This window comes from Mytilus galloprovincialis, chromosome 1, assembly GCF_965363235.1.
Source record: "Mytilus galloprovincialis chromosome 1, xbMytGall1.hap1.1, whole genome shotgun sequence".
NCBI classification, from domain to species: domain Eukaryota; kingdom Metazoa; phylum Mollusca; class Bivalvia; order Mytilida; family Mytilidae; genus Mytilus; species Mytilus galloprovincialis.
The window spans coordinates 91915264-91934291 of record NC_134838.1 but is presented as its reverse complement, the minus strand read 5'-3'; the positions used below and the strand labels follow the sequence as shown (position 1 = coordinate 91934291).

The following is a 19028-nucleotide window of genomic DNA, read 5'->3' as shown; positions in this document are numbered from 1 at the left end:
CACGTGATTTGTCATAAAAATGCTTCTGGTTTATGTCTTTTGTGGAACAATGCTTGTGTCAATGTTTATATATTTCAAAAAGATATTTCGAAGAACTAGAAACAAAGAATTGATTGTTTTCTCTCGGTATCCCATTCCTGGTACAACAAAGACAAGGTTGATTCCTGCAGTTGGACAGGACTTTGCAGCTTATTGTCAACTGAGAATGGTAAGCATCTAGCCTAGCTATTAGTCCAAATAATTATGACGTCTTGAAAGGCTATATATTTTTTTCTTTGACGCCTTACAACGCCTTACGTCGAAGTAAGGCGTCAAAGAACAAAAATTTAATAGCCTTTCAAGACGTCATAATTATTTGGACTACTAGCCTATTTACCGCTATTCATGCGTTCATCTCAAATTCTGTATTCACGCCTTTGTTGCATGATCATTAAACATTACGACTGTTCCTCGCACACTGCGTTTGCATGACGAAGTATAATGGATACATTGAATGTTGATCATAGGTCTGCTCAAGACATAAGGTCAAACTTACAAATACTTATTCTTAATATTGAAGCCAGTCACGGTTTCTAATTAATTGGTACTTAGAACTCAGTTTCCTCATTATGTACCCTGTTGCTCAAAGTTATTTCTCATAGTACTTGGATAAACTTCTTAAAGCACAGGATCGTTGGTTAAGTACTTACTAGTTCTTGAAATTACCCTGCAAGTTTCTATGTATATAGTACCAGCATGATGTATTCCTGAAAAGGAGATTGAGATACTATTCGTTTATTCTTTCCATGTTGCATGGTGAAAATATTGATTTTGTCCATTAATCCCAACGAGATTGACTATTTGATTGCCATGATTGCCGTGTGCATAGTCATACAATCTGCTGTCACCTGTTCTTATAGTTCCGACCAATTTTTCATATAATAGGGTATATGTTGCCCCAAGTTGGATTTCAACAATGAGTACAATTTCAAAAACTTGTTTCCAAGTTTCACTGACATATTGACTCAATGATGGTCCTTCTTCTTTGCCATTATTTTTTGTTATTTTTGCTGCAATATTGACCATGTTGACTGCACTTCTTGCATCTGGTACTACTATGACATTATAACAATTTGTTCTTTGGAGATAACCTCTTTTGCAGTATCATTTGCCAACTGATTTGCTATTTAGATTACGTCTTTATTAGCACGAAATGCGATCAAATATTCTGTTGTTCGAAAGCCATTTTGTCAACGATGGGTAAAAAAATGCAAAGAAAGAACCGACGATACACCGTTTTAGAACTGCTTTACCTGATTAGACGTAAATGATTTCTTTATTGGTTCGTCTTCAAAAAAGCGCCGGATAATCCAACATGCAGGAACTGGATGCAAAGAACACTGTCCATCGGTTGCAATGAGTCAAAGTGAGCAAGAAAACAATCTATGAAATGATTTGACGGGCAATGGTTTTGCACTATTTCCAATTGAATACTCTTTTAAGCTCACCTAGCCCAAAGGACCAAGTGAGCTTTTCTCATCACTTGGCGTCCGTCGTCCATCGTCTGTCGTCGATAACTTTTACAAAAATATTCTCTTCTGAAACTACTGGGCCAAATTTAACCAAACTTGTTCACAATCATCATTGGGGTATCTAGTTTAAAAAAAATGTGTCCGATGACCCGGCCAACCAACCAAGATGGCCGCAATGGCTAAAAATAGAACATAAGGGTTAAATGTAGATTTACCTATGGATTTGACCTCAGATGACCATATAAGCGATGTAAGCATAAATGAAAGATACGAATAGATTAGACCAACACGTGCAATTTGATTTTTATAGGTCTGTTTAATTTTTTTTATAGATTAAACATAGATGTTTTCATTGCTTTTAACCGTATAAGAATGATTTTATGTGCATCGAATTAGTAATCAAATGATTTACCGTAGTTTCACTTTCATTGTTGACATTCTTTTTCTTTAAATAACCAGTACACGTACAATGCATGCGTTGTCAATCTCTAGCTAGGGGTTAAATTGAAGTTCACAAGAATACGGATTTAAAGAGATCGACTCATTCACTTGCAAGTGAATTACTAATTATCAATGTTTCTTAGCGTAATTTGACAAAATTGAACCTTTTTGGCTGCAAAAAGCGAATTGTTATTTCCCTATTTCACTTTCATTATTGATTGAACAGAAAAAAATCGAACTTTAGATTTTTTATATATCTCGTAGCTAGTGCCCCTTTAAGAAGTTATTGCCCTTAATTGTCATTTTTTTACAATTTTCGTAATTTTTTGTCATCTTTTACAAAAATCTTCTCCTCTGAAACTACTCAGAAAAATTTAACCAAACTTGTCCATAATCATCATTAGGGTGTATAGTTAAGAAAATGAGTCCGGTGACCCCGCCCGCTAACCAAGATGGCCGCCATCGCTAAAAATAGTACATAGGGTAAAATGTAGTTTTTGACTCAAATATCTGAATCCAAAGCATTTAGAGCAAATCTGATGAAATAAAATTGTTTATAATGTCAAGTTCTATTTGCCCTGAAATTTAAGACCCATCATGCAGGCATCCCATTGTTGGGTTGCTACTCCTAAATTGGTAATTTTAAGAAAATTTGGCGGCTTTTGGTTATTATCTTCAATATTATTATAGATAGAAATAAACTGTAAACATCAATAATGTACAGCAAAGTAAGACCTATAAATAAGTCTGCCTGATCAAAATGGTCAGTTGACCCCTTAAGGAGTTATTGCCCTTTATAGTTTATTTTTAACAATTTTCATAAATTTTGTAAATATTTGTAAATGTTTACGAAATATTTTCCTCTGTAACTACTGGGCAAACTCCATTAAAGATAGAGAAAACTGTAAGCAGCAAGAACTCTCTGTAAAGTAAGATCTACAAACACATCACCATCACCAAAATACAATTTTGTCATGAATCCATCATAGCCTTCGTTTGATATGCACATAGACCAAGGTGAGCGACACAGACTCTTTAGAGCCTCTAGTTACATTCCTTTGTTGAAATGTTTTAAAATTGGATTTTTATGTATGGTTTATTTTGGATGAACGTTAGATCTTACACTAACATTGTACATCTGACAAACATTATTGGAAAGTAACAAGAAACATTTCTAAACCATTTTTAAGTTTGAAATTACAGTTGGAATTAGTTCTTAAGAATCTTCTCAATAATCTGTCATTAAACTATTCTAAACAGTTCTATGGTACAAATGTCGGATTAGTACTCGATAAACTCATCAGAGATATCAGGATTAAGAACCACGGATCTCGAATTCCTAAAGGTTCTGCCAGATACAGATAAAGGTATTACAATGTATAATCCTCTGGCAGAAAACCATTCGTATTTCGAAATATTCGACGTTTTGAAATTAGTTACTATAATTTATAATTATGACCAATAATGTCAACAGAGATGTGCTTGGCTGTTGGTTGAACTGTCAGAATCAGTTCTAGGGTAGAACTATTCAAAACTGTATATTTTGTGGTTCACTGGTGTTTCTCTTTTTTATATATAATAGATTAAACCATTGTTTTTTTCTGTTTGAATTATTTTACACTAGTCTGTAGTCATTTTAGGGTCATGTATAGCATGCTGTTCGGTTTGAGTCCAGGCTTCGTGTTGACGGTAGTACTTGACATAAAATGTTAACTTTGTATACATTGTGACGTGGATTGGGAGTTGTTTTTTGGCACTAATACCACATCTTTTTTTTTCTATAAATAAGGTAGAACTGTCATGTTCAGTGTTCAGTCCTTGGTTAGAACTGTCTAAATCATTTATAGGATAGAACCGTCTGAATCGTTTCTTGGTAGGACAGTTCGAATTGAAGTAAATAAGACCATATTTCTGGCGGTGATTTAAACCAGGGACAATCAGGTGCATCTTTTTATGGGGTTTTTGATAAATTTAGGATTAAATAGTAAACATATTAATTACAATATTTTGTACATGTTTTAGTTTTGTTATTTCTCCATGGTTTCCAGAGTTAGTTTTTTTTATCAACATTTTTTTAATACATCTATGCTTTTAAAAGGGGAAATATACTTGTAATATTTCCGTATTTGATATATAAAAAAAAAGCAGAATGACACCAGGGCATGTCAGGGTAAGAAAAGAATAATAAGGATTATACTCTACACATTAATAGGTTTTTTATGTTAGATAATATAACTTCAAAATCATGATAATCTGCAGAGCAATATCCTCTGGTCTAGCCGTCATTATTTCTATCAACAAGTGATATATTTAAGACAAGCGCTTAAAAACAACAATTTGTAAATAAAATAAAAAAAAAAAACATTTAAAAAATAAAAAAAAAAAAAAAATAAAAATGAGCAATTATACTACTGTAAAAGATTCAGCATGATACGTTAAGTAATATCAATAAATCTTGATAAAAAAAACACCTGTAAACCCTGCATGTTTTAATGAGAGTAGTGAGAATGAAATAAAAAAGTGAGATTGCGATGTCAGTTTAGCCATGCAGACAGTGGTGACATCACGGTGGTTTTTGCTACTATTAGCACATAACAAAGCAAGATTTTTTTCAACACGATTTAATTAAATATAACTTCTAAAAACTTTAAAACTAAATAACATACATCCTGTTTTCATGTTTTAAAACTACTGATATCATAATATTCGAAAATGTTTTCTGTTTATTATTTCGAAATGTAAAATGGTTTGAAAATAGTATTGAGCTCTATTTAAAATCTAGTGGACGCCTGCATTTTGGAAACAGTTTAAAGATATTTTCACTCTTGACCTGTAGTAAATGCTTCTGAATATTTTGACGTTAAATTTCCGTTATACCTTAAACATTTTATTTGTCTGAAAGAAACAACTCACTATCTGGTTAACATTTAGGTATTCTAGGAGAATGCTGATACTTACAGTAAAATAGTAAAGTCCTAACGTATTTTATGTATCTTTGTTTGGTTCTTTACTAATTCCATTATAATAAACTGTTTTATTGCTTTTGAAGACTGACCATATTTTAAACAACATAGAAGATTACTGTCGGAAGGATGATGACATTTCTGTGAACGTATACTATAATGGCGGCACAGACAGTGAAATGAAATATTGGTTAGGACGGAGGAAACATTATGTTACGTGGCAGCAACAGGCGAACGGTGGTCTAGGAAACAAACTATCAAGTGCATTTAAAGACAGCTTTAAAAGGAACTCAAAACATACTATAATTATAGGTAAATAAGCAGCGTTTTATAAAAGTAATGAAATTTTAAGTTTTTTATCCGAAAAATGTTTCGGTGAATTAATGCTGACAAATTTGCACAAAAAAAAAGCAACCCAACAAATACACCTGGGACCTAACCTCTAGGAACATGCGAAAAAGGAATTGAGAGCCTAGTTCCCGTGTATAAACATATCCTCTGTCACATGTGTTTAGCTATTAAAGGTCAGCTATATTTGATATTTGACCTATGGAAAGTTTGTCAGATTTATTTGATTTTGAACTCTTTCACATAGACCACTGAGAATGTCTTGACCAAAGTATGCAATACATGCGAACAAAAAAGCTTCAGATACTAAATTATAAAAAACCTTGAAACTTTTATCATTTTTATACATCAAAACTATATTCATATTATAATAAGGGTGGTTTTGATTGATTAGTCATTTGAAGCAGGATCTGCTTACCCTTCCGGAGCACCTGAGATCACCCCTAGTTTTTGGTGGGTTTTGTGTTGTTTATTCTTTAGTTTTCTATGTTGTGTCATGTGTACTATTGTTTGTCTGTTGGTCTTTTTTCATTTTTAGCCATGGCGTTGTCAGTTTATTTTAGATTTATGAGTTTGACTGTCCCTTTGGTATCTTTCGTCCCTCTTTTATCCTTCAGTGTTATAAATGCTCTTTAAAATAGTAATACATCCTATTATCTTTAAAAATTTTGATGAGCTTTTATGTTTTTTCGTTTTTTCATCGCTGATCATTACTGTTCTGAAGGAGAAATTGCACCTTATCTGAACAAACTTTAAGGCAGTGCATCTATCTCTTCCTCTTTCAACACATATTGCTGTTTTCAGCCGACTGCACAGTACAGCAAATCAAATTACGACCATCAATAACAAAGACACCTGTCGCTATTAACTAAATGACGAGAAACATTGCAAATTCTACAAAATGTTATTATGTTAGACTAAAAAAAATGATGGAATATCCATAAAAATATGAAATGACATCCGATATATCACAACCGTTCTGTAAGTAAAACCTTTCTTGAATACCAACAATATTCACTGTGTATCCCCGACCACCGGATATTGCTGGTGGTTTACCTTTTATTGATACTGTTGTACCGGCAATTACGACAGTTGAAGCTAGTAGATTGGTTGCCTAATGTCCAGTGGCAAATGTTTCATCTATGTTTAGGACGAGTAAACCAACAATAATTACATTAGGTTGGTGCTGTGGATGTCCGGGAAGAAGGCCAGAAAATTGAAACTGCTACTGGAAATGAGGGTATATTAAATAGGGACATCAATTTAGCCTTGCAACAGGTAATCTACATACCCCTTAAAGAGTGCTGAAAAGGTTCCTAACGTATAGAGAGCATAACACTCGTTATTTCTTTCTCTATACACGAGGCATCGGATATAGGGCTTCTCTTCGTGATTTCCTTTTTGAACGAAGGCATCAAATAATTCATTTCACCTGTTTTTTTTATATCTTTGTTCTTACTTGGATTGGGAGTTGTCTCATTGGCACTCCTATCACAGAATTTTATATATATTGTAAAAGTTAACATGCTAATTGCAGTAAACAATCACTTGTACTGAATAAATTTTATTTTTCGTAATATATATTCTATATTCATAACAAAAGTAAAACAAACAATATGCCTAGCGGTAACAGGGAGAGGAAGGCTTTTCGCCTTCAAACATGTTCAAACCCGCGACATGCTATATGTGCCTACCCCAAGCTAGAAGCCTGTAATTCAATGATAGTTGTTGGTTTATGTCTGTCATATTTGTTTTTCGTTAATTGTTTTGTAATAAATTAGGTCGTTATATAATATTTTTTTAGTTGAATTTTTCATACATATATCGGGGTCTATAAAGCCGACTATGTGGTTAAAGGTTAAAAACAAATTTGTTGGAGGCTACACGGTTGCTTATACAATCCAAACTTTAACGCGTTTAGGTTTAGAAAAATTCAATAAAACTTTAAGACTCGTTTCTTAAAAAGGCAACAGTAGTATACCGACTAGTTCGAAGAAATAAATATCCGTGTTTATATAACTTTGGGAAAATATAAGACTTTCTATCCAAAGGTATCAGTCGCGATCGACGACCTATGCAACATAATGAATATTTTATATTTTTTCAAGGTCAGCAACAGCAACAAAACAAAACAAGTTAACACAATCGCTTTATAGAAACTTGGAACACGTTTCAGTTGTTTGTCGATGTAATAAAATCTAAAATATGATTTTAATGAGGTATGTCTGATAGTGAACTACAAGGTCTAGTGCGTTTATTTACTACGAAATCGACTGAGCAAACATAATTTAACTATGCAGTTTTCTTTTGTTCAAGAAATCGAAGGTCGAAAATATATAGGTAAAAAAAAGTTATGCCAACAAACATTTTATCCTATCATGCAAAGGTAAGAAGTATTCAGTAAGGCATTAAACAAATTATAAAGATCATAAACCGTAACGGTATCTAAACTGAATTATTAGTACATTAAAGGTTTGAATTGATAATAAATTATATATGAAAAGAACGGCCTTATACAATTTCCCATATTGAAGATAGGAAATATACGACCTCTAATTTAAGTCAAGCGAATTGAAATGGATGTTCACATTTCGTTTTTATGTCATGCTTTTACACAACTGTCCAAGGTCAAATGTAGAGTTAAGCGCTCATAGACATGTTTTATTATAACCCCACCCCATTATGTGCCGATGTCAAGTGATGAGCAAGAAGTTAAGTTGTTATCGTTGACTCATGTCTATCATATTTGTTTTTGTAAAATGAATTTTTATTGTTGTTTAGACCGATTGTTTTCTCGTTTGAATTGTTTCACATTTTTCATTCATGTTTGGGGGCGTTTATTGAAATATTAACTCTTTTTGTTTTTCTCCAAAACTAAAAATAAATGACGAGATAGTTTGAACAGTGAAAATAATCAGTTAGACGAGATGTACAAATAATTCAAAATAAAAAAATCTATGGAATTGAAAATGGTGACTTGATAATTTTAAAACAAATTTAAGAGCAGCTTTTATGCCAATTTCTGTTTTTCAGGGGTATCATTTGCGCCAAATTTTGTTTTCCAAATGTACCAATTGCGCCAATATTCGAAACTTATTTGCACCAATTTACCTGTACACATATCTATCATAGAAATTAATGATTAATATATATTTATTCTTATTTTTGGCTTAAAAATATCATATGTTTGGAGATATTCCACCATGAAGATGAGCATCTGAAGAGAAATGACATTAGAAATCAGTGTACAGACAGAGAATGAAACGTATTGCTTTGCTGAATATCTAATAAATATATGCAAATAGAGAAGAAAATAGAAGCTTTTGCTAATTATGTTTTAGCCATATATGTTGATGACACAGTGATTTTTACCACCATGCTTATGGGCTTTATCATCATTAGGAATAATAACGAACTGTTTTATGCATTTTATCCTTCATTTTTTTATTTTTTTTTTGGACAATACAGTAAAGTTACAAGCTACTACATGCATTAAATTTGACGTAACCATGCATCATCAGTAAGAAGAAGATATGTTTCAGAAAAGAAAACATTTGCCGTGTAAACTGCCGGTTCCAATTCTGAATAATGGAGTAGGGAAGTCAATTTTCTTAAAATTCTAATTGGCACAATCGTATGTTTTGTTTTTGGCGCAAATGATACCATGTAATTTTAAAACATGTGGCGCAAACGCAGCATCGGAAAAAAATGTGTGGCGCAAAAGGACGCATTTTTTGGCGCAAACGGACCTCTCCCAATTTAGAACGTTTTTTGCCGATTTAATGTGATTCCCATACCTAGTATGTTCACTTTATTTATTTTGAAAGACTTCAAAGTTATATTTTAGAAAATAAAAGAGATATATAGTCCAACTAGCCAAAGTTGTATGCACAATTTAAAGAAATCTGTGACATATCCCATATGTGCACCTTGACAGTTATAACAAACGCATGAAGAGAACCTCACAAAAATGTATCCTAAAACAATGTATAGTAAGATCATCCTTTTAGAAGCACACCAGTATATTAGATTTCTAATGATTTAATTTTGGTTGGCGGCGTACTTCGATGTAAAATTTTACAAAAAACATGTTAAATTTGTTATTCTATCAAAATACCTTCAACAGCAACATGCTATTATTTTGAGGAATTTATGATGCATGTTTTTAACTTAAAATGCAGGTAGTGATATTCCTGGAATAAATTCAAATGTAATATCAGAAGCATACCACAAACTACAGAACGGATTTGACATGGTGTTAGGACCTGTCGCTGATGGTGGATACTACTTAGTCGGAATCTCAGAGTCCTCTAATGTTAAATTAGGTAGGTTGTAATTCTCATCAACGATACTAGCCTATGATTTGGTACGCTCCAGACGCCTATACTCTAAATTACATTGTATAAAATACAAAATTGTATGATCACGTCACTGTCCAAAAACATATATTAAATACAATAATTATAAGTTATATGACAGCAACCAAACGATATAGAAGGTCAATAGACATGTACTTAACGCCGAAGTGATCACAAGAACTGACTAAATTTTTGACACTGCAATTGGTACAGCAGCCTGCATAAAACACAAGTCGTAGGAGAGGCATGAAACATGCATAATATATTGGGTGAGACTTTAACCATTTGAATTTCCCGAGTAATTCATCTTTCTTAGCATTCTTTGCAACATATTTCATTGTTAAGAAAATTCTAAAGGAAGAGCTTTTCCTCAGAGGATTAGTTTCATTATCACTCGTTTCTGTTTTACCTATCCCAGGATTTTCTCTAATTCATCTATTAAAATTTAACATCAGATGACGTGTTCAGTGATATAAACTGGGGCTCAGAAACAGTCTTCAGGGAACAGTCAGAAAGAGCAAAAGATCTAGGAATATCGTTGGGCATATTAGACACATGTTTAAATGATGTGGTAAGTAGACTAATAAATGTAATATGCAGATAAATTTTGGGAAGGGTTCAGACCTCACAACAAAAATATTCAACCCGCCACATTTTTGCACATGTCCTAAGTCAGGATCTTCTAGCATTTTTTTTAAATCTTGTATGCTTTGTTAAATTTTAGTTCATTTATATGCTATGGAGTTTAGTATGGCGTCCATTTTCACTGAACTAGTACACATTTTTGTTAAGGGGCCAGTTGAAGCCTGCCTCCAGGTGAGAAATTTTCACGCTGTGCTGAAGACCATTTTGTTGCTTTCGACTGTTTTCTGCTTTAGTCGGGTTTTTGTCTCTTTGACTCATTCCCTATTTCCATTCTAAGTTTTAAAAATACCATATGAATTATGATCTGTAAAGCTAAAAACGGAACTGTGTAGCCATACATATAATTGATGCTATATTCGAGCAATTTGAAATCTCAGACGATATACAATAAAGCAAAAAGAGCGCATTTGTTACTGGCCAGAACCTGTTAGTTATAGCATCACACATGTTAAATATCTGCAATATTTCCTGTGTATTCTAGTTATATTTCTTCTTAAACAAACATTACAAGACTTGCAATGCAACGTTGTTGTCCTAAAACTGTCATATTTCTGTACATTTTATTTTTAAAGCAGGGAAAAATTGTAGAAAAGAGAAATTAATTATCTTGATTTATTGTTTCTTTGAATTTCTACAGGATGTCGCTGAAGACTTGGAGGTGCTAGAAAAGGAGTTACAAGTAACAAAAGAACAACTTGCTCATCCAAAAATAAGTATTATTATTCCAGTATACAATGAAGCAGATAATATTTTATCAACACTGGAGACAGTCCTAAAGGTATGATCTGTATATAAATATTTGGGGTCTCCAAGTGTATTTAAGGGGTACCATGATGACAGTTCTGGCAAGCTGCAAATTTGAAATTGAATTATTGGTTTAAAATTTGTTATTCTTGTACTATTTGATTACATAAGCTTAAGACGAGGATAGTCTGATTGTCAAATTCAGAACTATAAAAGCATCACGTTATCTCTAACTAGTAGTACAACCCGTTTCAAAATTGGTAAAGGTGGTATGGGTGTCTTTCGCCATCTTGGATTGTGAAAAACGGAGGACCTGAGGTCCAGATTTTCTATCAAGTTAGCAAAAACTGATGCACCTGGAATGCAGATATTTAATTTGAATTTTCATTTTAATGAACCAATTTATAAGAATTAACTTATAAATATTAATATTTTTACAAGTGTAAATTATTTTTGGTTGTTTTATTGAAAAAAAAATTGCATTTTAAGGGGAGGTATCTCTCTTAAACAGTGCATTTTCTAAAGGAATCTACATGGAATTTTCCTATTTTGTATTTTAGCCTGAAAAAACGTACAGTGACCCTATCTTTTCTTTTGATATTCTCAAAGCATTGTGTGAAAGCTATCTTTTCCTAATTTATTTTACAATATCATTTAGTTTAGTTTCTAATCTCAAAATTGTGTTTTTTCCTGTATAATCCATACAAAATGTGCCATTTTGTCACGACCTGTAACTTGAGAAAATGTGCGGTGACCTATTATTTTTATTATATATTTGAACATATATCAATAGACACTACGTTTTGGCAAAGTATGAACAAATTCTATCATTTTTATTTTAGACTCCCATACCACCTTAAATCATTTCATGTCATGATTGCATTAATTAAGTGCATATACAATGACTGAATATTATTAAAGTGGTAATTTTTGAGATGAGTAGATGTGTTTTCTATTATGGGAAGGTTCTCTTTTGGTAATACCATGTTATTTGTAAATGGTATGTGGTTATTTAGTCATTCAAGTTATATTTCGTATTTCTATTGTTTTTCATACTTTTTACAGAACTAGTATTCAGTTTTTTTATTTGAATAATCATCTTTTTTACTCCAAACCTGCTTACAATAGAAATGAGTTATACTTAGTGAAACTGCGCTGAAAATTAACTGCACTCTTTAAAACATTCTTTCAGATGGTTACTGTTACATATTGTTATTTTTATTATACTTTTAAAATTTAGAAATGCTCTAGAACGAAGGCCATAGAGGAAATCATTGTAAGTGATGGCGGAAGTACAGATGATACAATTTCTGTTGTTGAAAAGTTTGCTAAAGCAAAAGACGTAGTAATAAAAGTGGTCAAAAGTTCTCCAGGTATAATATATTATATTTGCCTTGATATAAACGATTTGTTTAATATTTTGATATACTGTGAATATAAACTAAAGGCTCTAAAGAGCCTGTGTCACTCACCTTGGTTTATATGCATATTAAACAAAGGACACATATGGATTCATGACAAAATTGTGTTTTGGTGTTGGTGATGTGTTTGTAGATCTTACTTTACTGAACATTCTTGCTGCTTACAATTATCTCTATCTTTAATGAAATTGGCCCAGAATGTGATAGTGGAATATATATTGTAAAAATGTACAAAAATTTATGAACAATGTAAAAAATTGACTGTAAAGTGCAATAACTCCTTAAGGGGTCAATTGACCACTTTGGTCATGTCGACTTATTTGTAGCTCTTACTTTGCTGTACATAATTGCTGTTTACAGTTTATCTCTATCTATAAATAATTGAATTTTGGATGTAATGCATCTTCTGATTGGCTGACGTTATTTTGTTATGAGCCCATAGACGTAATTTAGCCATGTGACCGTGACGTCATCAACGTTTTTTCATGGTTTTCTACGGTTTAAAAGGGAGTTTAGAATTAGATTATAAGAAATGACTGTAATATTTTTTCTGTCTATTCGAAATAACATAAAAGATGTGGTGCACACTGTTAAATAACCCGCTACGCGCGTTATTCAGTGTGCACCAAATTTTTTATGTTATTTCTTCATAGACATAAAAAATATTACAGTCATTCCTTAAATATATTGAAGATAATAACCAATGATTAAACAAACTTAACTTAATTTGCCCGTTTATCAGTTTTTAAATTTTTATGAAACTAAGGTTTCAACTCCCTCAGGCAAAGTTGGCGTTAGATGAATTTGGCTATTTATATAAGGTATTTTTGACATAAAGCTCTTCAGCGATTTTCGGTACTTATACATCAACGGATTTCAAATGTTTGGTTTTGAGCGTTCTTGATGAAGGTAAATCCAGAAAAGCGCTTCGGACCCAATAAATTATTAAACGTGTTGTTTTCCATTTTTTACATCACTGGGTCGATACCTCTGCTGGTGGACTATCAGTCCCCGAGGGTATCATCAGCTCAGTAGTCAGTGCTTCGGTACTGACATGATTAAACAAACTTTATTACATTTGTCCGTTTATCAATTTTGAAATTTTTATGAAACTAAGGTTTAAATTCCCTCAGGCAAAGTTGGCTTTAGATGAATTTGGCTATTTATTTTAGGTATTTTTGACAAAAGCTCTTCAGCGATTTTCGGTACTTATACATCTACGGATTTCAAATGTTTGGTTTTGAGCATTCCTGATGAAGGTAAACCAGAAAAGCGCTTCGGACGCAATAAATTATTAAACCTGTTGTTTTCCAGTTTTTTTTTTATCCTAGATCTTTTCAATTCTTTTTTTTTTAAATTTTACTTTTGAGGAAGAGGATTTCAGCAAAAGTATGGTGCAGAACAAGCAAAGGGAGATATATTTATGTTTCTTCATGCTGACACAGAAGCACCAGATAAGTTTGACCATGCAATAGTCAAATGCCTACAGAAACCTGGAAATGTAGGAGGTTGTTTTAAATTGGGCTTTGATGTGGTAGAAGCCCCTGAAAGGTATACATGTTAAGAACATATCAACAATTGTAACAAGTTTTTTTAGATTGAAAAAAATAAAAAAAATGAGCAGTTTTATTATGAATGTTTGTTATTTGGCTTTCAAGTATTTCAGCAAAGTTATATTAAAGGGAACATGTGAGATCGTGTATTTTAAGAAAATTTCAATGGTTTAAGTTTATTTGCAATAAAATACAAAAAAACGTCTGTTGTCATGCTCTTATCAGTTGGTCTAAAATAAACATTTTGTATTTTTAAAAAGATGATATTTATGAAAATTTGCTCAAAGTTCAAAAACGCATTGACACTGGCACTAAACTTATGTGCCAGTTAAAGCCATATAATATTAAACAAAAGTAGATGCAGACTATGTATCAATTAGATCCTATGATTCTTGGAAAAATTGAAAATGAATTCAACAACGTCTACTGAATCAACATTATCAAAAACAACACATTAAAGGTCCTTTAGTGACTATATACCTATACTTAAAAAGTGGTGGGATTAGATAGCTTGTAAGTATTCAGGAATTTCTTACCGCATTGATAGTAAAAAAAACAATTGGTATTACAGAAAAATAACATAGCATATACATGTATATGTACATCAATACATGTACTCACAGCTATTTATAACGGTTACCAAAAAATCTTGCCTTTCTGTTTATACCAGATGCTGTTGCAAGTCGATTGAAAAGTAGAAAGTGGAAATGGGTTAGGTTCTTGTTTAAGACCACAAAATTTCTGTTCATGGTGTAGTTATATATTGAATGCTTTTATATAATTAAACGTATGATTGCCAATTGAGTTCAATTGACGGGGATATGAGCAATTATGGGTCTCCATATATGTATGGCCTACAACGATAAGAAAATAAACAATACAGAACTGTAGAGTCGTATACAAAGGAACCAATGACTCTTCATTCTTGTGTAAAGACTGTGTTGTTACTGTTTATTTATTAATAAATGAAAAAAAAAAATTGTAAGTTATATCATATATTTTAGGGAAAAGTACCTGTTATGCACCTTTTTTATATTTGCACAGGGAACAAAAATGCAGTAAAATTTTCAAATTGAAAATGAATTTTTTACAATGGACTACAAATAACATAAGAGTGAAATATCTAGGTAAGATATCCTTTGTCTGTCATAATGTTTTTTTTTATCAAGTCACTGTCTTTGATCATTTTGATACCTGGCTATACCATATGAATTGTGCTCACCGTTGAAGGCCGTTCGTTGACCTAGAGTTTCTTAAATCAACACCATGTGTACTCTGTTGGATAGTTACCTCATTGATAATCATACCGAATATCCTCATTTTATATGTCCTCGTCCAGAAATTTAACCAAAGAAGAAATGAAAACAACAAACGTTTATTCATTAATATAATTATCAACGAGTTATTAAATCAGTGAAGAATGGAATAAGTATAATCATTACATTGAATGATTTTGCAATAAAAGTAGTAACGGCAGTGAGAATCGTCTGCATTATCTCTCCTTCACTAGTTTTGTATGTTTGTTTTTTGTTTGCATTCTTAGTGCCTTTTTAAATAATATTAATACAGAGTGTTGGAAACCAAATGTTTTTGACTTCAAAGAAAACTAAAAAGCCAGACAGTATTATCTGTAGGTGGAACATAACACTACAGGGAACTAACTCTGTAAAAATCAGCTGAATGTTTTAATCACTTTCTATCGTTAAGAAAATCTTAAGCTTCTCAATGATCAAAATCGGTGTAAGTCAAATTGCAAAATTTTCCGATAGAGTGTGTGGTTAAAGTTTTTTGAATTTTTTTATATATTTGTCATAATTTCAAAATAAGTATTTTTGTCAAAATGTTATAAAAATGAAAGGAGCCAAATTAATTTGAGTGAAGGTGTTGTGTACAACCTTGAGGTAAATTATTTCAGAGAGTTTGAGTTGTTGCAAATTTACAAATTAGAAATGTCAAACAAATCTTATATCTCAGAGCACTAACGATCACTGAATATCTAGAAATATGATTAATTGGACTTAAGGTTTTTGTATATAATGATAGTCCAAAGATCTAAATATTGATATAAGTTAATTAAAGATTATATTTATGTACGTATTATATGATTATCTTAATTTGCCAAAAATGTAAAACAGGAACACCGTTGTTCAACATAATTGAACTCTAACCTTTATTTAGAACGTCCGTATGGTGATCAAATCTTGTTTATGACAAAGCAGAATTATTACAAAGCTGGTGGTTTTAAAGAAGTTTATTTGATGGAGGATTACATGATGGTAAGATAATTGTAAAAATAGTTACTGGAGTTTACTATTTTTTTTTATTCATGAACGTTACTATTGAAAATATGCAGATCCCGTTTGTTACATGTAGATTGAAAATTCTACAAATCGTTGATCTTTACTTTTGCACATGTACGTATGATGTCATGTTCCTACTTAAAACTCTAACATCGCGCAGACATCCAAACAATGCGTATGCTTCAGAATGTAATACAAATTGACCAAAAGCAGATTTCAGAGAGAAAAGTGTGATTGTTTTGTATATTTGTTTTGAAGAATTGGATATGTCTGTTTGCCATTGACGAAATGAACATCGTCTTAACCCTTTAAATTAATAAATGAACTAACGAATAGTAAATGGAAATGTCGTTAACTCGTATGATGGTGCTGAGTAGTTAATCAAATAGACGAAGTTTTCGTATCACATTCTCGTTTCACACTTCGTTAAGTTCGATACGAGAAATATCTCTTCATACAAAGAATAAATAACAGGTCACATACATAACAGAAATTAACTTAATATAAACGGTAAATAGACATGGTCGTATTCTGATGGAAACATAATAATGGAAGATACCAAGCTTGTGATATTGCACACAAGACGCGCGTTTTGTATACACATGATTTATCAGTGACGATAGAAACAAAAGATGAAATGCAAAATAAAGTACGAAGTTAGAGAGTATTGAGGTACCAATATTCCGAATGGTTTTGCAAAATATAGCTCAGTGTGACGGAGTTTTTCTTGGAAAAAATAAGTATTTCGCATTTTTAATTTTGTATGTTATTTTAAACTATTATTTATTTAAAAGTTGTTCTTTCTTCATTAGGTTGAAGACCTACATATATTTGGGCACATAGGTGTTGCTGATGCTGATCCTGTTATTACATCTTCACGACGCTGGAAAAAAATGGGACTGATAAGGGTAACTTTTCTTATTTATATTAATATAATAACAATGACGATAATAACAAATACTAGTAGTCTAAACTATGCTATAGAAATAAAACTCATTTTTTGTTAATGTTAATACCTATTGGAAGAACCGTGCAACTTCAAAGGAAGGAAATGCATCTGTAAGGTTGATAAAACATCAACGGTGACAATTTTACAGCACCAGAAGCGCATTTTTGCAATTAACGTCTCTTCAGTGATGCACGAGTAAAAATAATTTAAAAATTCCAAACATAAAAGAAATGTTAAAAAGCCGAAACAGATGAAAGTCGATGGCTGAAAAATGTATACGAATGTTGTTATTTTGCATGTCTGATGTGTCTTTTCTGCTGTATTTAGCGATTCAATTCGAAAGTGTTTGATTCGTTTTCGGCTTTTTGAGAAATTTTTTTCGTCTTCAATAAATTTTACATGCCTTATCGATAAAACGATAGGATAGATAAAATGAAGACTTTTCACTTATACAATTAACTCATTATAAAAACCAGGATTCGAATTTTTCTGCGCCTGGGTTGAGGCTCGTCTTTGAAAGACTCATCATTTACGTTCGAAAATAAAAAAAAGCTACATAAAGTATGAAGATTAAGAACATTGTGAACTCAAATTCCTCAAGCTTGTGCAAAATACAGCTAAGGTAATCTATTGTTTGAGAAGAATATTTTTCTAAAAGTTTTAAAAACAGTTAAATAATTTATAATTATGACCAAATCAATGTTAATATATGTCAACACATGATATGCTGACAGTAGGTCTATATATGTCTTGTTTGTAGTGGTGTTGAGTTTCAGTCATATTGGTGTAAACAGAACACTTTTAAAATAGTATACATATCTTCAGTGTTTACTGGTTAGATGATGTAATGTTCATGTTTTCATATAGTATACATATCTTCGTTGTTTACCGGTTAGATGATGTAATGTTCGTATTTTCATATAGTATACATATCTTCAGTGTTTACCCGTTAGATGATGTAATGTTCATGTTTTCATATAGTATACATATCTTCAGTGTTTACCTGTTAGATGATGTAATGTTCATGTTTTCATATTATACATATCTTCAGTGTTTACTGGTTAGATGATGTAATGTTCATGTTTTCAAATATTACAGACTACTGGAATGACCAATTTGATAGTTCTTGCATACAAGCTTGGTGTTCCTTCTAACAAACTAGCTGAATGGTATTATGGAGATAAATTAAAAGAGATACAGAAAAGGGCAAAGCAAACATGACTCATTATTCACAGTAAACCAGGTTCTGTGTTATAGTTTTGTATATGATTTAAAAACAATGCTTTAAAAATAAAAAGTGATAATTCGAATGAACGCATTATCTTTCAGTGATAATTCATAAATTATAAATAAGCTGATGTTCATCGACATTTATTCACATATTTCAAAGTTTATTGCCCCATAGCAATTAACATTTGCATTTGTAGAAAATAATCACAAACCTGCCCATCTTTTCACCAATGGGTCTGCAACAGAACGAGAAAATCCCCCACCCGGTGTCGTGCTTCAGCTGGCCTCTCAACAAAAAATGTGTACTAGTGCAGTGAAAATGAACGTCACACTAAACTCCAAATCATATAAAAGAACTAAGATAAAAAAATAAATAATAAAAAAAATAATCAAGAACAACACAGGCCAGAGGCTGCTGACTTGGGACAGGTTTAAAAATGCGATTGGATTACACCTGTTTTACCCAAACTTGATATAATATGCAGCATGAGCTGGTGAGTGAATTATAAACTTTGACATTTGACCTTTCTGATGGTAAAACGTCATTTTACCTGATTAAATCAAA

At 31.9% G+C, this 19028-nt stretch overlaps 1 protein-coding gene across 1 annotated transcript; it reads left to right on the top strand.

Moving 5' to 3' along the window:
* Positions 1-19: 19 nt before the first annotated feature.
* Positions 20-18543, top strand: LOC143044572 (uncharacterized). The gene is made up of 11 exons (XM_076216637.1): positions 20-208; positions 5002-5227; positions 9445-9588; positions 10077-10192; positions 10904-11044; positions 12251-12383; positions 13802-13982; positions 15029-15111; positions 16163-16260; positions 17097-17192; positions 18332-18543. Exons 1-11 carry the CDS (start codon positions 20-22, stop codon positions 18452-18454), a joined length of 1530 nt encoding a protein of 509 aa, XP_076072752.1. The 3' UTR covers positions 18455-18543.
* Positions 18544-19028: the final 485 nt, after the last annotated feature.